General features: G+C 35.3%; 2 protein-coding genes and 1 pseudogene across 2 annotated transcripts; 2 read left to right on the forward strand and 1 right to left on the reverse strand.

Moving 5' to 3' along the window:
• Nucleotides 1-1,434: 1,434 nt before the first annotated feature.
• On the reverse strand, nt 1,435-3,613 carry LOC137713852 (actin-depolymerizing factor 7-like). The gene is made up of 3 exons (XM_068453205.2): nt 3,488-3,613; nt 2,746-3,005; nt 1,435-2,004 (listed from the first exon to the last, which is right to left on the reverse strand). Exons 1-3 carry the CDS (start codon nt 3,488-3,490, stop codon nt 1,854-1,856), a joined length of 414 nt encoding a protein of 137 aa, XP_068309306.1. The 5' UTR covers nt 3,491-3,613; the 3' UTR covers nt 1,435-1,853.
• A 3,813-nt stretch (nt 3,614-7,426) lies between these two features.
• On the forward strand, nt 7,427-8,237 carry LOC137712083 (protein LURP-one-related 4-like). Its single transcript, XM_088684813.1, has 3 exons — nt 7,427-7,669; nt 7,759-7,980; nt 8,103-8,237. The coding sequence occupies exons 1-3, from the start codon at nt 7,427-7,429 to the stop codon at nt 8,235-8,237; spliced, it is 600 nt and encodes a 199-aa protein (XP_088540939.1).
• A 6,546-nt stretch (nt 8,238-14,783) lies between these two features.
• LOC137712221 (uncharacterized) lies at nt 14,784-17,760 on the forward strand (annotated as a pseudogene).
• Nucleotides 17,761-22,082: the final 4,322 nt, after the last annotated feature.

The following is a 22,082-nucleotide window of genomic DNA, read 5'->3' on the forward strand; positions in this document are numbered from 1 at the left end:
AATTTATAATACTTAACATAAATAACTAGATGGAATTCTAGGGTTCCATTTTCAAAACTCACCAAATTTAAAATTCACTGGGGGAATAAAACACTATGCATATTGCGGAAGCAGTCCGACCCTAGCTCGAATGAAGCGACAAGCACGTCCTTTCTTTGGAATGCACTGCACAGCCTCCACAGACCAACACCACCACAGCCTACTTGCTCATTTTCTTCATTGTAGTCTAGAAATTATGTGAGGCTAGACAACACCACCGCATACCAACTAATACTCGGTTTGGAACATGAAGCAAGTTTTCCAACGACGAGGATGTTTTCGACAACAATGATGTTTGAGCAAACACGGGAGAAGGAGATGAGTGTTTTTGTAAGAAGGAAAGTGTTGATGTCGGGAATAGAGTTCAAATCCCAAGAAATTTTGAATACATCCCGGGTACGATAATAATTAACTGAAGGATCATTTATAACCCGGATTCACCCTAAGCTCGTTTATGATGGATTTGTTGTGAATCGTTCAGATTTGGTCTAGCGAACCATATTCGGTCCGCAGATATGGTCCGTAAATAGATGTCCGCATCTTAGAAATCGCAATATAAAGGTTTGGGAACGCAACAACCAATGGAATATTGTTGGGAGGTTGAAAGCCCAAGTTCTAACCAAGACTAGAAAGATGCAAACTTAAGGGCGAGTTGTTTTTGTTTTTGTTTTTTTTTTTTTTTTCTCTTTAATAGAACGGGAGAATGATGTAGTATGTGGAAATAAATATGGGTTTTAAGTTTTGATAGTGTTATCCGCACACTCATTTTTAATTCTCACACACCTCTTTCAATATTCAGCGTGGATATAATGCATTGAAAAAGGTCAATAGCAAATAACTAACAAGGGTGTATCAGAGGTAAAAATGGGTGTGTGAACAGTATTATCCTTAAATTTAAAATGGTTGGTGATGACTTATCCTTTATCAAAGTCATAATTTGTAGCAAAGTCGAGCGATTTCCATTGTTCCTGGTTGAGTGATTCCCAAGTTATTTGTCTCCCGTCTTCTCGAGATCCTTTGTTACTTCGTATTCCGTGTATAATGTCTTTCCTCTCTATTTCTCTACTCATTTGTGATTTGTTGTTTCATAAGATAATTGACGAAATAAGGCTATGTTTGAACTTAGACTTTTGCGATTTTGTCCTTGTAATATTTCTGACAACGGCTTTTTGGCCTTTTTCAAGAGGCAATGCTCTTAATTTGTGTGTTTCTTTTGTTCGCACGAAGTATATATAACAGCAACACAGTGCACAATGGAAAACAACATATGGATAGACAATACACACACACACACACACACACACATATATAGAGTGAGACACAGAGAGAGAGAGAGAGAGAGAGAGAGAGAGAAACTACACACAATCACCCCGAGTGAAAAAAACAAGGGGCACAAAACAAAGACCATTATGCTACGATCATAACAATCTTCTAAGAGCAACACTTGACAAATGGAAGCAAAGCAAAACCCTATTCAACCAATTCTAAAGCAGCAGCAGCAGCAACAGCAGCAACATTTCTGCATCAACTAATGCTTCTGCTGCAGGCAATTCATTTTTTAAGAGTTCAATCCTTTGCTTTTTGAATCCCAAAAAATCATATTTTTTTTTCTTTTTCGAATAAGGCTTTGAGGTTATACAGAAGAGTACATAGTACATTCACAGATTCACTTGGTTTTGGAATGGAATGTTTTTTTTTTTTTAAAAAAAAAATCCAAGTATAATGGCTATAAAATGGTGGTGGCCCCCAAAGGAAACAGTGAGGGAAAGCATGAAAAAGATTTGGAAGAGATAGAGAGCAAAAGGGGGGTCGCTTTAGCAGGCTCGCCCTTTCACTATGTCCAAGCTCATCTCACTTGGATCTGTTGCTTGCAATTCAAATGAAATGCCGTCCAATTCTCTCTTGAATCTGTCCTTGGAACTAGCATACACCATCTTCATCCTCACCTTTGATGTATCCGGTGACCTAATCCATGCCACAAAAACACACGTACAAGTATAGTTGTTTAGGTGTTCAATAAAGTGCAAAAAGAAATGGAAAAAATGACTAGGAGAGAAATTACAAATTTTCCCTTGAAAAATATTCGCGTTAGAGTCATCAGAAGGTACATACTTAGGGCTCATTTAGTACGTATGATTGGATTGGATAATTCAGTTGTTTATCAAGATATTTTTAAGCAATAAATGAAATTTTTTTGTCCAAGTTGAAGGTATTCTTTTCTTACTTCAAGATACATTGATCTTATGATTTACTCCATCCAATCCAATCTAATCCAATCCAATCCACTGCTAAGGACCAAACAAGCGCTCGTGAATTTGAAATCAAGAATGGTGGAATAAGGATTCATCCTTTAAAATACGATTTTTTTTCCCTACCATCAATTGTATACATTTATGTGTCTCTCTCTCTTCACGAGATACTATCTATCTCATTGACCATAAAGATAAGATCACTTTTCACAAGGTAAATAGATAGACACATAAATGTATATAACCTGTTGTATGGATGAGTTACTCCTTACCTACAAACAACCCTCGTTATACAAACTTTTGTATAATGAGCCTCACATAGCGACACTCAATGAGAGCCAAGAAAGATCGTTAAGCTAAGGATAGGCATAACATATGTGACCATGGCAGGTTCAATTTCCAATTGTATCGTAAGAGAAAATGAGAATGGATGCAGTTTTTGTGTGAAGTTAATTACCATGCAATGAAGAAAATCTTGCTTTTCTGGCAGTTCTCTTCAGTAGTGAAATCGAAGTCATAGACAGCATAGCGACACTCATCAGCAGGAAAACTGGCGGTGAAATCCTCATAACTCTCATTAGGTTCCCCGAGCTTATCAATCACAATTTGTTGTTGCTCAATCTTGTACAGAATAAAGCGATAGCTCCTTTTTGCTTTGAGCTCCAAGAACCTCAACTTGCAGTCATCGTGCACAGCCATTCCAGAAGCTGCATTGGCCTGCGGGATCCCATGCCATAATATATAAAAGCTAAATTATTAGTTACAACCTCTAATTAATTGGCGCGTCATTATGTATCTGTTGCTCAAAAAAATATTACTATATATGAATCTGAGTAAGAATTTTTTTCCTTTCATTTTTGTTTACTTAAGTGATTTCCAAAAGCAACCAATGAAAGTTTTGTAATTGCATCACATAAGAAGCGTTTCACGGGATGTTAGCATTGTGAAATGTTCTCTTATTTGTTTGAATGTGAGGTTGAGATTGTAAGCATGACATGCTATCGTAAGCTAATATGAATAAAAATGAAGAAACAAACAAATTAGAGTCACAGCATTATCACAAAGTTTAATACAAACATGATGCCTTTGGTTGAAATAATAAGAAATTAATCATCGTTGTTGAACCTATGATCAGTATAAATCATCATAAATTGTTGAGAAAAAAAAAAAAAAAGAAAGAAAGAGAAGGGGATGCATACCATTTTGTCTCTAATGAGAAAGGGCTTCTGAAATGTGTAAAAAAAGATAGAATGGAATTGGGGGCCTAAGAGAATGGAAATGGGCAAGAAGCACAATGAGAGCCTACGGGAGCGAAAAAAGAGAAAATAGATCCTTGTTTTTGAAAGGTAGAAAAGCTGGAAATTGGGAGGCTAAGGTAATGGAGGAGGAGAGAATTTGGAGGAGAAAATTTGCTTCTTCTGCCGATTGTGTCCACAATTCACTCTAGTCCTTCCACGTATTGTAACCTTAATTTTGTTATGGATTTTTGGGATAAAGTCTATTGAAATTTCCTGTTATGACATTTGATAATCAGGAAAATTATGAAGTGTTAAATAATTGTAGCCGTTGAATTTAATTTGATGATTTGTAGTCTTAATAATTTAGTTAACTAATCATAAGATCCATTTTATTTCCAAGACACCTTCTTATGACTATGGTTATTCGCATATAATCTTGAATAAAGACAGACATAGTACAAATGCTCGGATTAGATTGTCATTGCAGATATAGGAGGATATCTAAGTGATATTAAATTTTATTTATTGTTGTGTCATAATATTTCTCTTTTCAATGTTAAAACTTGTTTTGAAATTTAAATCCTATGTCTCATTGATGAAAATATGTCGATGGCAGTCAAACAATTTGAAATTGTAAACTAACAGGGTACACATTGTAATTATAATTTATGCGCTTAATTTACATTGAATTTTCATTGCTGAAACTAAAAGTAATCTCGTAAGAAATTACAGGTATTGCTGCTTTGAGTGATTTTCCCAGTACTTTTCTTCCCATTGTTGCACTTGTTTAATTGAATTAATATTCCTCGTAAAGATCCCTTTTTATTGGGGTTTTTCAAGTTATATATTTAATTTACCTCCTATAATATTTTGTGAACATAGAGATTTAGTTTCCTTTCTTCACTCCTATTAAATTATATGTTATAGGATCAAATACATCAAGTCACGAAGAATCAATTATGTTGCCCACTGATTATTCAAATGCAGTGCACAACTTTTTAATATCATAAAAATTGTTGATATTATTGGAAAACTTTCCAAAAGTTTGTGCTACATTTTAAATATCATGGAAATTGTTGATATTATTGGAAAACTTTCCAACGGGTTTTTTATTTTATTTTTCATTGTTTTGCGAAAAATCGGAGCCCATGCTCAAGAGCTCCACAGGTATGTCACCACTCTTTTACATATTTCTACTTTGATTTCCAATACGAGGTTAAGCCTTTGATTTCCAACAACTTTTCGTTGGGTAATTTGATTTCCCTCAAAGACATAAATTAATGTGTTTTCTTTGACCATTCTATTATAATTTTCAACCCATTTCGTATAAAGCTGTAGTTTCTTGCCAATCTCTTATGTTCTCTCTTGATGAAGTTGAATTGGAAATCAGAATCTTATGGAACATTTTGGTAATAGGGAGGCTGGGTGTGCCCCGGATCAATGGGGACGTTCAAGCTTTGGAACCTTGAGTGCTTCCACAGACAGTGCCAGGAAACGTTTGACTGCATTCATGTAACCACTTCTAAATCCAGTCGTGTTTAGTTTTTCATCATGGAGAATAGTTAGCTTGCTTTTATCTTTTTACGATAGTTCGTTTTGATCCTATTATATGTTGCTATGCATTATTCACTTGCATGCCTTTTAAGTTCAACTGTTCGCGGAGAACATAGTTTAAATATCTTCTGCACTAAGTGTAGTTAGTGCTAATTTGTTGAACCAATGGTACATAGGGGTCTGCAAGGGGTTAGGTTGGAAAGGGATGGCTCGGGAAAGGGGGCTTAGGGGAGAGACTCTTTTGTATAGTCATTTTATCACATGGTAATCGTTTGTTAAACGTTGAATACATGTGAAGTGTATATCCAACAATGATGGATATGGTTTTAAGTTTTAGGGGTATGCAAGGGGTTAGATCGGAAAGGGATGGCTCGGGGTGAGGCTGTTGGGGGCGCTTTAGGGGAGAGATTCTTTCTTATAATCATTTTATCATGTGGTAATCGTTTGTTAGACGTTGAATTAATACATGTTAAGTGTATATTCAATGATGGGATTGAAATTATGGGAAAGAATAGGCAATTGCATTTAGATGGGTGGAATACAAATACTAAGATGCAAGCACCTGAAGTTATATGGCGATTCATATGCAATTTAAGGTGATTTCATTCATGAGTAATCAAATTCTATTTTTTATTTCCTTTTTTTATTTATTTTATTTTATTTATTTATTTATTTATTTTTTTAATTTTTAGTTCAATGGTGATGTACAAAACAAAGGAGTCGCCCTTAATGTAGTTATGAATTTGGGTGTCTTTGGTGGAACAAAACTTCATTTTTTGTACTTTGTATAGTTGTAAGCATAAAACTCTCTTTCAAAAGCAACCCCGAGGACAGCGTACCAACTCTACAATTTTTGTCATGTAATATATGACTGTAAATAGCACTCCCTAACTATGGCACACCAACATTCCCAATTTTGCTAACTTCTATTCCTTACACATGATTGTAAAGAACACCTGCATACATAAACACTACAATTTGACACATTTTCTAGATTTTCTACATTTTCAACAATGTTCCAAACCCCACAGCAACGCGAGGGTACACTTTACACATGTATCTTAAGAAGTTAAGAGCATTCAACTTTACGTATTGATTATTTGTCTTCTAATATTGTCATAATTTTAAAACAAATGCAATATGGCCGGTGTAGTATAAAACAAATATAAAGAGTTCAAACCAGTATACCAGTTCAAACTATAAGATGATAATCTTTAAAAGTACATATAGCAAGGAAACGAAAATAATTATATATGTACACCAAAAGCATGTGCTTGGACTCTTTATACATTTAATGATGAAGAAAATAATAGCCTAGCTAGCAAGTAAACGAAAATGATTATATATTTACACAAAAAGCATGAGTTAGATTCTTAGAAATTTAATTGGGTTTAAATTGATGACCAAATTGATAATATAATAAATGAAGCTTATTGAGCATAGATATGTACATAAGCACACAGGAGGCAGAAATGGTTCATGCATATCTCTACATATTTAGATGACATGATCACTCCCAATAGTTTTTATTTTTTGAACAAGCGATATTATTTATACTAAAAGAGAAGGGGTGGACTAGCCTCACAATGGGTGAGTAATAATGTGGTTCAAATCTGTCTTTGGTGAGACTCGAACCTAAATCATCTCACTTACAAGTGAAAAAGAATATCACTAGACCGTAATACTAAATGATACTATCTAATAGTTTAATTACGTACTACTTCCATTCAATTTGTCCTTTGTCGCCGAGAAATATATTGATAGGACTGTTTTATAGGCAGCTCTCACATGTTGGTGAAACAAGTGTGAGGTGATGTAGAACCCAAAATAATGGCGCTTATACTTTTATGAGAATGACACTACAAATGATATGGTGGGGAGTCACCACCGTAGTTTTTCTCTTCATCTTCTCAAATGGCTACAACTCAATAAAGAACTGCCAATTTTATTTTTTATATTTCAAAAAGAAGAAGACTGCTGCATATGTATTATTCTATCAGTTCTTGCGCGAATTAAACGTGCTTGATTTTATTATATATTCTAATTAACATATCCTAGCTGACCCGTTGATCTTGGACCATTAATATATTGCTCCCTGTCCCCCTACTGATCAACGACTAAGGAAATGGAAAGTGCTCCTCCATAATAGAGCAAGCACAAAATTAACGAATACTAAATAAATCCAATGGTACTTGGATAAATAAATACATAATCCATAAACTTCATATACTTTTTTAATAAATTGGTTACTTAGCTTACAACTTTTGTAACCTATATAAATAAGCTCTTTTGGACACATTTCTAGTTACCACCGAGGTTCTAATAGTTTGATTTCCTTCATCTATTATGGCTAACGTGTGTCCTCCAGCTCCCCAAGTTCTCTCTCTATCTTCCTACACTAATAGTTCATCAAAGAGAGAAACTTATACCATTTGGATGAAATCACTTGTATGTCATACAAATGGTTGCACTGTTTACAATTCCAGTGGCAACATTGTTTATCGAGTCGACAACTACGACAAAAAGTGTAGCAACGAAGTCCATCTCATGGATCTCCAAGGCAAAGTTCTCTATACTATATGTAAAAAGGTAAATATAATATAAAAAAAAAACATGGTTACGTTGTCTAACTGTGAATTCGAGTATATTTATGGTTGTGCGCTTCTTTGATTTTGCAGAAATTAAAAGCTTTTGAGCAATGGGATGGCTACAGAACTAGTAGCCCTTCTAATAGAAACAAGGAGAAGCCTGGGTTTCAAGTGAAAAGTTATAGTAGAATGCTAATGGGAACCACAACTTGTCAAATTACAGTAGAGTGTGACAAGTATTGGATAGTGGCGGGGAAGAGTGGTACTGTGGGATATAGAATAGTAAACATTGATGGACATATTGTTGCAGAGGTGAGCCTTGGGTCTTTAATTATACTATCTAATTATATGTAACTTATAAGGATCGACCATATATACATATTTATCATTTATCTATTAATAATTTTAACATATTTCTTGGTGGGCTTGTGCAGGCAAAGCAGAAGCTATCATCATCTGGAGTAGTTCTGGGGGATGATGTCTTAACTTTAGAAGTGGTTCCTCATATGGACCATTCCCTTATAATGGCTATTGTGATTGTGTATGGATTGATTTGTCGCAAAATGTAAGTGTTATCACATAATATGTAGCATGGCTATTTCCAAAGCATGTAAAAATGCGCCTTCTTATAAATTACTTTACAGCTAGAGATTATGGTCCTTTGTAACTATATCATAAATCAATAGGCCCTTTTATTTCTAGTTGAATGATACTTGCATCCCACCCGTGATCCAACCTTCTCATTCACCCTTTTTATTTAACGAATTTTTCATAAACATGATATAATCATATTCGTTCATCTCCTAAATCATTATTCCAAGATAATGTCTATGAAAAATTAAGAAAAACAAGAAAAATCAAGAAAATCAAGAAAAACAAATAAATGGTTTTGATATAAACTAAATGCACCATTCACCATGACAATGTTACTACCAAAACCATCTATTTGTTTGATACATAAGGATGACTAAACTATCACCACTTTATTTGGATTTTTTCATAGATGATCTTGAAATGATGATTTAAGAGCTGACTATAAGAAACATTTTTTAAATGAAAAGGGTGCAACGAGGAGGGTTCCAAAAGAGTAGGACGCAAATATTATTCTTTTTAGTTCTTCTTAATACTTGTTTTCCCTCATAGGGAATGCACATATCTCATCCCTTACAAATGACATATTTTTAATGTATAAATTACATTATTAGAACTATTTAGTTTATTAATCACTTAATTCGGATATTGTTTATACGTTCAATTGTATGAATCAAATCGACGGTACAAGTACCAAATAACATATTCATGATGAGCTATCTAATTACTTGATACATTTGGATGACTAAGTAATCTCCGATGCGAGTGATTTTTTGTATGAATGATTTTCAAATGAACATTAAGAAATTAAACGATTCTGATTATCAAATTTATGCAGTAAAAATATGTCATTGCTTATTTGCAAGGGATATGATATATGCATTTTCCATGGAGATGCAAATATTGTCCTTTCTCTATATCTAAAGATCGATGGAGGGAAAATGGTGCGAAAAATAAAACTTGTGAATCCAAACTATTCTGAATTTTGTACTTTGGTTTGCATGCACCGGAGATTTCATTTTTACTTTTTATTTTTGGGATTTGAGCTCATTCTCTCACTTACAAATAACCTTCAGCTTAAAAATTTCATAATCGGAACCATTCAGTATCTTAATTTTCATTTGAAGTTCATGTTTACAAAAAAAATTCAAATCAATGATCGTTTAGTCATCCAAATGTATCAAATAAATCAACAGTGTATGTATCAAGTGTTGGAACCCCATTCTGTCCCACATCGGACAGAGGAAAGGGGAAAGACCCATTTATATATAATTACCCCACTCTAACTAACATTGAGGCCTTTTGTGATAAAACCCTACACCTGAGGATTGGGTAGGTGGTAAAGTGGGGACAATATCAGTGTTGTTGGAGTGGGCCCTCGACCAGTTAACCTAAAAAATTCCACATGGTATTAGAGCCAGGGCACGGGCCCGTACTGCCACGTGATTGGGTGGGTCCCCATTGGCCCCGCGTGATTGGTGAGTCTCGATATGGTTCCATGTAGGCCAAAGATGCCATGTGATTGGGTGGATCCCCATCGGCCCTGTGCGATTGGGTAAGTCCCGACATGGCTCCACGTGGTTGCTGATGTGTGAAATTTCACGTGTGACTCATAAATGGGGTCTCACGTGTGAGTAAGTGTTGGAACACCATTATGTCCCACATTGGATAGAGGAAAGGGCAAAGACCCATTTATATATAATTACCCAACTCTAACTAACATCGAAGCCTTTTGTGATAAAACCTCACACCTGAGGATTGGTCAGGTGGTAAAGTGGGGACAATATCGGTGTTGTTGGAGTGGGCCCTCAGCTCGTCGACCTAAAAAATTCCACATCAAGTAACATATTTATGATGAACAGTTAATTTATTTGATACATTTGGATGACTAAACGATCACTAATTCGAATGATTTTTTGTAAGGAGAATCTTAAAATGGAGAATAAGATATTGAACGATTCTGATTATAAAATTTTTATGGTTAAGTTACGTTATGCAAGTTCCCTAAAAAATGAATGCAAGCGTTATCATTTTTTTAAGGAAAACTAATGAAAATGGCTTGAAAACTTTGAGTTTTAACGATAAAGACAAAATAAAGGGTGAAGTAACTAGTACCAAAATTGATTTTTTAGTGTAAAAATGTGGTTTTTCGTTAAAGTGAACAATACTAGGAGCTTTTCATTAAAGTTCCTTTTTTATTTTATTTATTAGAAACGTAGGAGAAATGAAAAAAATAAAAATAAAAATAAAAGAGTAGATGAAGACTTTGAAGAGTTAAAAAAATCTGACGCTAGAAATTTGAGAAAAACAAATGTTCATGAATTATATTGGGCAGTTGATCTACTTCTAATTGCACGGAGGTTTTGTGATAAAACACCACATTATGGCGTATTGTACATGTGGTAAGATGCAAGTTCGATACCAATTTATTTTTCCATACCCTTTAATGTAAATATATTATTATATATATATATATATATATATATATATATATAAACATGTCAATTGAGAATGGCCTACAATTATTATATGTCCAATTTCAAATATTCCAGTTTCCTCCAATAATCCCTTCCTTGTTTTGAGGTTACGAGTATCTTTCTTGATCTACTTTTTCAACAGATCGAATTCGCATTGATTCTTCGGATACTAAAATCTTTGATTATTTGTACATGTGCTTTAACATGCATGCTCCGAATGATCAAATATACTAAATGAGCGTGGTCATGAGAGATCAGATTCACTTGATAATCATTAAGCGTAATTGCATCTGGAAAGACTAATGAACTAAGACAAAAGTATTAGTCTAGTTATATATATCAGACCCTTTATGCAAGGAGATTCCTATTTTTAAAAAAATAGGGATTAGGTGTGGGGCCCACTCCACATCGAACTTTAACGATCCGAACTGTTTATTTTGTAAGTCTCGATTCATAGATCATCCTTGCAAAAATTCAATTCAATCCAAAGCTATTTTCCTATTTAATTATCAAGATAAAATTTTATTGTTTCTTATATAACAAAGTATTCGTTAACTTCTTTGAACTTAATTAGATGTCTTAAACATTTCTGATTTGGCTAATATTTTGCAAGTATGATCTATGAGGTGCAACTTGAAAAATAAATAGTACGGATCGTTAAAATTGATATGGTGTGGACCCTACAACTAATCTTTATTTTTATAGAAAAATGAGGATTCCTTCCCTTAAAGGTTTTCATGTATTTATATGTGTGTAAGCTCTTTATTTACAATCCTGCATGGACCAACCTCTCTAGAATTTCAAGTCCAACAATACTGCATCTTAACTTGTACTTGTTTTTCTTTTCTAGAAGTACTAAAAAACACATGCAATATTAAGGCTTATATACATAAGAAACGTTTTTTATGCTGATTTCGTCATTCGGCAGAACTTTATGGTTGATTAATTCAGTTATAAGATTGAAGGTGTTCAAGGAATATATTTTCATGACATGACTTTACGTATTAATATGAAGATGCCCTAACATCTTTTTAACTATCACATGACAATAACACCCTATGATAGTTGCTCTCATCATTATACGCGTTTCAATAATTGGTGCACTAAGTTATACGCTTAGCTTACCTAAATCTTGATCTATATACCTACTTTGTCATGCATACGAAGGCGCATCTATTGATGGACTAGAGTGATCTATAGACCCTTAGAAAGTCCTAGGAAACGCATGTGAGAACCTCTGAATTTTGAAACCCTTTCTTAGGTCCTTTTCACATGCGTTTTTTGGGACTTTCAAAACGTCGAATTTTACATAAATGACATCTAATAACTTTATTTAGTGATAAGGACAAAAGAAAGGGAAAAAAAAAAAACCCAACCAAAAGTGCATGCAAGGCGCACACCAACCCGTGTTCAGTTTCAGAAATAGTACATGTATTCAGTTCAGAAATAATCAATTTAAGAAATAGTCAGTGTTTAGTTTATAAAACAGTTTGTACCAGTGTTCAGTTTAAGAAAGAGTGATAGTATCTGTGTTCAGTTTTCAGATATAGTTAGTGTTTGGATTAAGAAATAGTGTAGTACCCGTGTTTAGCTTCAAAAGTATTCAGTTTAAGAAATAGTTAGTACTTCGTTTAAGACTTAGTACTCAAATTTTTGTTACTTTTTTTATTATATTAAATGTGGGACCATGATTTTCCAAGGTCAGAGTGAGGCTGATTTGAATACTGGTACCTCAGAAGTCCAGTGATGGACTCAACAGCTTTGGGCAAAGCTGGATTAGTGGAGTAGTGGTGCCACCATCACACTGTTCTGGTGCAATGGGCAAAGTCCGAGCGACTCTGTTGGTATAACCGCGCCTGTTTCAAAAGGCACGAGATCTGATTTTGATATGGACACAATTAGATTCCTCATAAGTCTTGAACTTCCTACAATCTAGGAATTGGCGTGCGCCGCAAGTACTCACAACTCCTAAGAGGGTGCATTCTCTACTTCTAGATATCATGTAGGAATCTCTAGGCTTTAAAGGAATAAATACACTCATCTAGGGTTTGTCTTTGATAACACAATCTCAATACTTTAATTCTCCTGTCCACTACTTATTAACTTGACCGTCAGATAGCTTTTGGCCGGCACACACACCCCCCATCTTAGGCTTACACATGGTTCACTGTTTTGCAGGTTGTTTATTAAAATTTAAGTCATTTCGTTAAAGTTTAAACTCTTTTCATTAAATTAAGTTATTAGATGGTTTTTGGTTAATAAAAAGTTTGGAGAAACCATTTTCATTAAAGCTCCTTGTTTAAATGACTTGGCCTAAATGACATCGTTTGAGTTAGATTTTTTTTTTTTTTTCCAAATATATTGATATTTTTACACTAAGGAAAGGGGAGTTTGGCTAAGTCACAGAAGTAAACCAGACCGACCCTTTCTGATCCGGTTTGATTTTCAACTGGTTTTGGGCCTGAGCCCATTTCATTCCTTTTTCTTTCTTTTGTATTGGGCTTTAAAGGAAATGAACTCACATTTAATTATCAACCCATTAATCATAATTGATGATCTGCATTCAGTTAGTCCAAGAAGCAAAAAATCAAATTCTAAATCAAGATAAATACCAAATCAAAATGGTTAAACAGACAAAGCAAATCCTTTTCAAATACCAAAATCAGACTGCAGAAGATAAAGTCTTAATTATACAACCCAATTCAAATTTTAAAAACTGAAAGATCTTCCCTGTTGAAACCAACAGAAACATGAAGAGGAGTTTGTGCCATCTGCATTTAAGGAAACAAGGATTCATTAGAGGATAAGATAACCTTATTTGAATATTCATATTCAATATAATGACACTATCCAACATAATTATCGCAAAAAATGATAAAAGAAATGCCCTGCCGTTTTACTAACCGGAACTTCAAAGATAACCACCTAATCTCATCTATCTTTATTCCTTTCTTGAACTACCTCTTCTCTAGTTGGAAAAACTAAGGCTCATGAACTGACCAAAGAAAAGTAAATGCCTCCAAAAAAACTACATACTGTACGGGATTGGATCTTCAGTTTAGCCGCGCTTACCATCTAGTGTTAGTGTTGAAGAACATTGTTTGAATCCTTGAAAAGGCTCGGGAATATCTGGAACAATTAACGGAAGTGAAATGAAAGTTCAATTTTTTTTTTTATAGAACTTTAAACGCGTTTTTGAACTAGTAAACAACCTTGGATAGCCAAAATTCATCACACGTCATAGCAAAGCTATGCGTATTACTTGTCGGATAATTTCCTTTCTAAAAAGGTAATACGGGTTCAATTCAGAGCTCAAACGACAAAGTTACAAATTTCTAATACGTCATTTTTCTAGATTATGACGTTAATTGGCTAAACGTTTAATTAGGGATTAATTAAATTATTTTAAATTTACAGATTATTTCAAATAGTTGTATTTGTTTGAATTTGAATCAAACAGTTATCCCTGTTATGAAACGGCATCAGATTGCCATATACTTCTAATGTGCATATGCATTTCATAAGTCAATTTGCAATACTTATTCATACAAATTTCCTAAGAGAGAAACTATTAGATGATATGGGGTGACTGATACTGCATATAACTGATGTTGCATAAGTCAGGGTGACTGATGCTGCATGAGTCACCCCACTTATACTGTGTATGGATATTAGACGATATAGGGTGACTGATGCTACCAGATTTTATGTTCCCTCTTTCAATGGGATTCTCTATTAAGTCTAATCCCTTAATTTGAGGAAGATTGACATCTATATGACTTGTTGATAGTTGTGTGCTAGCTACTTGTTGCACTCCTTTAATTTAAGGAGTGATAACTTTAGGGTTTACGGGGTTAGTAGAATTTTCCAAGGTAGGGTTGCTTATAACCTTCTACCTCATTATATATCCTCCCTTGTACATTCAATCAATCTATGAAAAATACATTGAAACTTAAAGCTAAAATTTTCACATGGTATCAGAGCGGGTTCTTTCGTAACCTGGTTCTGCCATTCTTGCTGCTGCGTTATTCCTTTCATCGTTGAGCCATGGCTGAAGAATGTTCAGTAAATCGCGATGAAGAAACTCATCATAGCTTTTCCCCAAATTTCTCAGACGTTGAGGTTAATACCAATCAACGTTTGTGTTCAATTCTCTTTAACGAGTTCAATTATCTTCCTTGGTCTCGAGCTGTTTCACTAGCTCTTGGAGGTAGAGGGAAATTAGGGTTTGTCAATGGAAGCGTGGTGGCTCTAGATAGCTTCTCGTCAACATACAGTGCATAACTTTGCAAGGATCAGCTTGTCATGTCCTTACTCTTCAACACCATGGAGAAACATGTTGCTGAGATTTTCAGCTATTACAATTTGTCACTTGATCTTTGGAAAGCCTTGCAGGATATGTATGGAAATCAAAACAATTATGCACGAGTTTTTCAACTTAAGAAGGACATTGCTAGTGCCCAACAAGAAGGAAAGGCGTTTGTTCAACACCTTGGGAGTCTCAAGGCCATGTGGAATGAGTTAGATGTTTATCTCCCTCATACCACAGACCCTACCACTCTCCTGAAATGAGCTGAGGAAGACAGAATCTATCAGCTGTTAGGGAGTTTGAACTCTGAATACGAGGACCTAAGGAGTCACATATTGATGAGTCAAGATATGCCCACCTTCAACAATGTCTGTGCAACTATTCAACGAGAAAAAGCAAGGAAGAAAGTGATGAATGCCAAACACATATCAAGATTGACTGAGACTCGTGCATATACCTCAAACTATAAGAACTCAGAGGCAAATGGGTACAAGGGAAAAAATACACACCTAAAATGAAAATACTACAATGGCGTTGGTCATGTGGAAGATAAGTGTTGGGAACTTCATCCTGAACTCAAGCCTAAATTTAGCTAAGATGGGAAGATGATACCAAGATCCTCACAACAATTTCACTCTCAACCCAAGGCTCAACTTGCTAATGCTCACTCTCCTACTGTCTCACAAGGATCCATGGAATTCACTGCCAATCCATTGTCACTCATCAATGAATTTGCAGCCTATCTTCAAAGTAAGGGACATAGAGGAGGTTCACAACTTCAAGGCCAGGATGACGGCAATCATATAGCTATGTTAGGATAGTTTGCCAACTTTCTTGCTGGAAATGAGAAGGTATCATGAGAGGAAGCACCAGGTATACTCAAAGCCTTCACTACTACCCTATTGACTAGTACTGAAAATGATTGGTGGGTAATAGATTCAGGCACCACAGATCATAGGATAAACAAAGTCACAAACTTACATCATTTTAAACGTTTTTCGAGGTCTTCACATGTTTCAGTTGCAAATGGAAAAAATGTCGTAGTTTTGGGCAAAGGGGAAGTAACCTTACTCTCACATAAAACACCCTTCACTGCCTTATATGTACCAACCTTTCCTTTCCAACTTTTCTCAATTGGAAAAATCACAAACACCCTAAATTGCCATACTATTTTCTCACCAAATAATGTAATTTTTCAGGATGTTCTCACCATGAAGATGATTGGTGAAGGGGTCTTCATAAATGGATTTTACTACTTGTGCAAGAATGCCAGCTTTTCTCAGGCTCTTCAAGCTCAATCGAAGTCCATAGATGAAAACCAACTTTGGCATAAGAGATTAGCTCATCCCTCATAAGTTGTCTTGTCAAAACTATTTCCACATTTTTGTAAATCTCATTTTTCTTGTGATACTTGTCAAATTTCTAAGTTTACTAGACTACCTTTTGGTAATTCAATGTCTAGGACAAGTAAACCTTTTGAAATGGTACACACTGATGTATGGGGACCAACAATTGAATCAATGGAAGGTTTTAAGTATTTTGTTCTATTTGTTGGTGACTTCTCTCGAATGAGTTTTTTTATACCTTATGAAATCAAAGAATGAAGTCCTAAACATTTTCAAAGCCTTTCATCTACATGTTCAAACTCAATTTCAATCAAACATTAAAGTCTTAAGATCTGACAATGGAACTAAATTTCTATCCAACAACATGCTTCAATGCATAAGTTCTCAGGGCATCATACATCAAACCAGTTGTATTGGAACTCCCCAACAAAATGGAGTTGCCGAGGGAAAGAATAGGGATCTTTTAGAGAAGACTCGTGCCCTTATGCTTCACATGAATGTTCCAAAGAAATTTTGGTCATTTGCAATCCTCACTGCTACTTATCTCATCAATCGAGTCCCAAGTTGAGTGCTGGAGTTCAAATCTCATCACAAAGTACTCAAAGGTAGAAAAATTGATTTGACACACCTCAAGGTATTTGGATGTGTTTGCTTTGTTCACATTGAAGCCTTGAATCATGACAAATTAGATCCCATGACTACTAAGTGTGTGTTTATGGGTTACTCTTTCACCCAAAAGGGATATAAGTGCTTCAATCTAGCCACTAAGAAGTGCATTATGTCAAGAGATGTGAAGTTTGAAGAAAACTATCTTTATTTCACTTCCAAATGAACTACTACAATTCAGGGGGATGAATTATTTGAATTATTTCCATTCCCTCAGAACTTTAATCTTTCTGTGTTGGAAGAAAACTCTATCTCTGTGATTACTGATGGTGAAGAAGTGCAAATTGACTCAGTCATTGCTATTCCAATTCCTACTAGTGAAGAGAATGATGAGTATCACTCTGATCACTCTCAATCTCTCACAGAGCCTCAAGTGATAAAAAGAAATCCTCCTCGAACAAGGAAACCTTCAACTAGGTTGCAAGATTATGTTACTTATGCCTCACGGCACCCTATCATTGAAAGCATCAGTTTTCGTGAGTTCTCTACATCTTATGCTGCATTTCTTAGTGAAATTGATAAACATTGTGAACCTAGAAGTTTCCGAGAAGCATCACTCTTCCCACAATGGAATCAAGCCATGGTAGATGAACTTCATACACTGGAAGAAAATCACACCAGGAGTTTAGTTCAACTAGCACCAGGAAAAAAGGCTGTTGGAAGTCGTTGGATTTACAAGATCAAATCAAGCCATGGTAGATAAGCTTCATGCACTGGAAGAAAATAATACCAGGAGTTTAGTTCAACTAGCACCAAGAAAAAAGGCTATTGGAAGTCGCTGGATTTACAAGATCAAATTCAAGGCTGATGGTTCTATCGAGAGACACAAAGCTAGACTTGTAGCTCGAGGTTTCACCTAAACCCTTAGGGTAGATTACAAAGAAACATTTGCACATGTGGCCAAGATGAATTCCGTGAAGGTTTTACTTTTAGTTGCTGTAAATTGTGGGTGGTCCCTCTATCAAATGGATGTGAATAATGCTTTTCTTCATGGAGAGTTACAAGAAGAAGTGTATATGCAGCCTCCTCCAAGCTATAATGGTCTTGAAGGCAATATGGTGTGTAAATTGTACAAGGCAATATATGGATTGAAACAATCCCCAAAAGCTTGGTATGCCATGCTCAGTTCAGTACTCGAGAAAGCTGGTTTTATGCGAAGTAATGTTGATTCCTCATTGTTTGTAAGAACTGGTACCAGTGGGAGATGGTGCTGTTGAAATTGAGGCACTGAAGCATTCACTGCATCAAACATTTGCTATCAAAGATCTGGGGTGGCTCAAGTATTTTTTGGGTATTGAAATGGCAACATCTTCAAAGGGGCTATTTCTACATCAACGCAAATATGTACTAGATCTTCTTTAAGAAGCAAACATGCCTGACTGCAAACCTACCATCACTCCCGTAGATTGCAAACTGAGGCGCAATACAGATGGAGAAACCATGCATGATGTGAGTTATTACTAATGGTTATTAGGGAAGCTTATATATCTCACCATCACACATCCAAATATTATATATGCAATGAGCTTGGCAAACCAATTTATGCACTCTCCTATTGTTGATCACCTTCACATTGTTAAAAGAATTTTGTGCTACCTCAAGGGGTCAATAGGGCAAGGAATCATCATGCGTAACAATAAGTCCACTACTATTAGTGGCTACACAGATGCAGATTGGGCAGGGAATGCACTTGATAGAAAATCTACCACAAACTATTGTACGTTTGTGGGGGGCAATCTTGTTACTTGGAAGAGCAAGAAGCAACAAGTAATTGCTCGTTTTAGAGCAAAGGCTGAATATCGAGCCATGACAGCTATTGCTTGTGAACTTATTTGGCTTAAAGGGTTTCTTTCAGACTTAAGGTTCCTTACTCCGTCCTCTATGTCCCTTATTGTTGTTTTATCTCACTACAATGAACTTGCCGCATGTTGTCAAAGAGGAAGTTCTGAAGGTTGATGAGAATCCAATGACTAAGGAAACTTTGAGTGCCATCGAGGCATGAGACCATTTTGAGTCATATTCTAGGAATTATAATCTGAACGGGTTGGATGATAATCATTATGATATTTATTCAACTTGTAAGACAACCAAGGAGTTATGAGAATCACTAGAAAAGAAGTGCAAAATTGAAAAATCCAGTTCGAAGAAATTCGTGATTAGCAAGTTTCCGAAATTTTCCATGGTTGATTCCAAGCTTATCATCACCCAAGTCGAAGAACTGCAATAGTTAATTTATAAACTTCATGCTGAGGGCTGTGAGATCAATAAGCACTTCCAAGTCAGGGCAATTATAGAGAAACTACCACCGGAAGGACTTTAAGCTATATATACCTCAAGCATAAGCGCATAGAGACGAAGATGGAGGATCTTATTCTTAGGTTCCATGTTGAAGAAGATCAAAAGAAGGGTGACAAGAATGAAGTGTCTGCCTTCGAAGCCAAAACCAATTTCATTGAGGGAAATGTTGTTAAGACAAAGAAAACTTTCTAGAAAACAAAGGCAAGGGAAAATTTGCCGCTCATGGACCCAAGGGCAAGAAATTCAAGATATTTAATGTCTCGTGATATGTATATGGAAAACCAGGCTAGATGTCAATCCAAACAACAACCAAGCAAATATAACTGACGATTTTGCTGCTGTTGTTTGAAAGACCAATCTGGTTTCTAATATCAGTGATTGGTGGGTTGATACAAGTGCAAATAAGCACATATGTGGTGCCAGAAACATGTTCTCTGATTACCATCCTATTTGCGGTGGTGAGAAGCTGTATATAGGCAATGCTGCTGCATTTGTCATTTAAGGAAAAGGCAAAGTGGTATTGAAATTTACTTCAGGAAATAACTTAACCCTGCAAGATGTGCTTCATGTTCCAGAAATTTGGAAGAACCTCGTGTCAGGCTCTGTGCTGATTAATAGGGGTGAAATTTTGTTTCAAGGACACTGCAAATCTGCAAGCCTCTATTTGCAAACTTCGTTAGTTCATTGCGTTTCATATTTTTATTCTTTATGATTATTTATGTATCTATTTCATAGTATAATTTTGTTGTATTAGATTTTATTTTCATTAAATTAATTGATACTGGTTGTTGTTCCACCAACATCTCAAAATGAATACTCAATTAACTCAAATTAGTAGCATGCTCATCCAAAGAAAAGAAACTCTCATACCCGTCATCATTATGTAGGGTCATTTTTGAGAATGTATGTTGATTAGTGTAGAATATCGCTAACAATAAAAAAAATTACAAATATTCAGTTAAGCTATGTTATGGAAGGAGACCCTAATTATGACAAAGATTAATTATCAAGGCAAGCCAAGTACAACCAAACATGTGTCTCATTTTCCCTTTTATCCTTTTTTTTTTTTTTTTTTTTGGGGACTTTTTGGTTATTCCCTCCTTGTTTTTTTACAACCCCCCCCCCCCCCCCCCCCCAAAACCCAATCTCTTTTTGTTTCTTTAGTCCATTCCAGATAAGCCAAAAATGTTATTTATTTTCCTTGCAATATACGTAGCTTAATAAGGTTCGTTAAAGTACGTAGTCGCACGTTTCGCAGGCAAAGCCACACAATCTGAAATTTTAAAAGGATCATCGACAACAATAACAAAAAGGATCTTTAACAAAGAGATGACCGCGTGACACCTATTAGGCTATTAATATTCAATAATAAAAAATTATGATCAAGACGTAACTAGAAACAAATAACTCGAACAATAATATATGAAGAAAGCGGCAAGTCCATGGTAGCCAGCCATGTGATGTGCCATCACCACCATCCACATAATGTCAAAATCCCCTTGAATAATTAATGTCTCTAAAAAGCCTAGAAGAAGTCAAAATATGTCGAAGATAACTCTAACGTGTAGTAGCTCACTAATCAGCATATACAGTCAAGGAACCTCTTGATTAATAATGTTCATGGTTGTGGGTTTATAACTAATATAAATTATTTGATAAAATAACATATAAATGAAATTAAATATTTATTACAATTTATATGCACAAATCGCATATCAATACATTATTTAAGGAATCACATGCACACGTGGTGTTTGTTGATAAAATTAATGAGACTTTAGAACAACGCAAAATGTTAAGTTTGTGACATTCGTAAGGTTGCTCCAGTTACCATCTAAAGGTAATATGTAGAGAGAGAAATAAGAGAAACAAACACAACATATACGAGATCCACCCCAAGTTGGGCTACGTCCACGAGGGTAAAGGAGTTCTCATTAATAATGTACTATGTACATGATACAAAGGATTATGATCATTAGTGAATACATGATACAAAGGATTATGATCATTAATGAATTCTAATAATGGATTGGGTACAATAATGGTAATTAGGGATTAATTGTAGGAGAATAGTCTCCTTTTATAATTTAAGGAGAGTCGCATGCTTTCATATGTGGTCAATGTGTGACTCTAGAAACTCTTGTGCTAACCTCAAAATAAATCATTCAGTGGGTCTCTGAAGGTATGAAGTTGACTAGTACTCGGTACTTTCAAGATTAGTGAAGTATGGTATAAAAGATTTCTTCGAAGAAAAGACAAAAACATTTTATATACGAACACATTAAGGGTTTTTCTCGTTTGAAGAGAGTATAAATCATTAGTTTGATTGAAGTGGTCGCATACACACCAAGTATCCACTTCCGCAAACTAAAATTAAAGGTGTTGTAGCAAAAATTGGCCATGATCTACGGAATTGACGAAGTTGTCCCTACAAAATAATTTAAACATCTTTAGTTAAGGTGGAGAACCAAGCGTGATGAAAGAGAGAAAAAGGGGGGGGGGGGGGGGGGGGGGAGAAGGTTTGGCCAATGAACCTCCCATGTCCCATGTCTAAGTCAGTTTTTTCTGAAAAGAACGTGAGGCCATTACAACTAAATTAGGGGTAAAGTTTAGGGACTATTACAGATAACCCTTATCAAATTTACCTTTAATTCCCTTTCCTTATGTCCTTTCCATAAGTAGAGGAGCTTGGTAAAGTCATAATCAACAGCTCGAATCTTCTTCTTG

Source organism: Pyrus communis, chromosome 14, assembly GCF_041283825.1.
Source record: "Pyrus communis isolate YQ-2024b chromosome 14, ASM4128382v1, whole genome shotgun sequence".
In the NCBI taxonomy this organism is placed as follows: Eukaryota; Viridiplantae; Streptophyta; class Magnoliopsida; order Rosales; family Rosaceae; genus Pyrus; species Pyrus communis.

Coding starts and splice junctions, on each gene's coding strand:
- LOC137712083 (XM_088684813.1), top strand. CDS start 7,427: ATGGCTAACGTGTGTCCTCCAGCTCCCCAAGTTCTCTCTCTATCTTCC. Junction 7,670..7,758: donor TCTATACTATATGTAAAAAG/GTAAATATAATA, acceptor TTGATTTTGCAG/AAATTAAAAGCTTTTGAGCA. Junction 7,981..8,102: donor ATGGACATATTGTTGCAGAG/GTGAGCCTTGGG, acceptor GGGCTTGTGCAG/GCAAAGCAGAAGCTATCATC.
- LOC137713852 (XM_068453205.2), bottom strand. Junction 2,005..2,745: donor AAGATTTTCTTCATTGCATG/GTAATTAACTTC, acceptor GGCATGGATTAG/GTCACCGGATACATCAAAGG.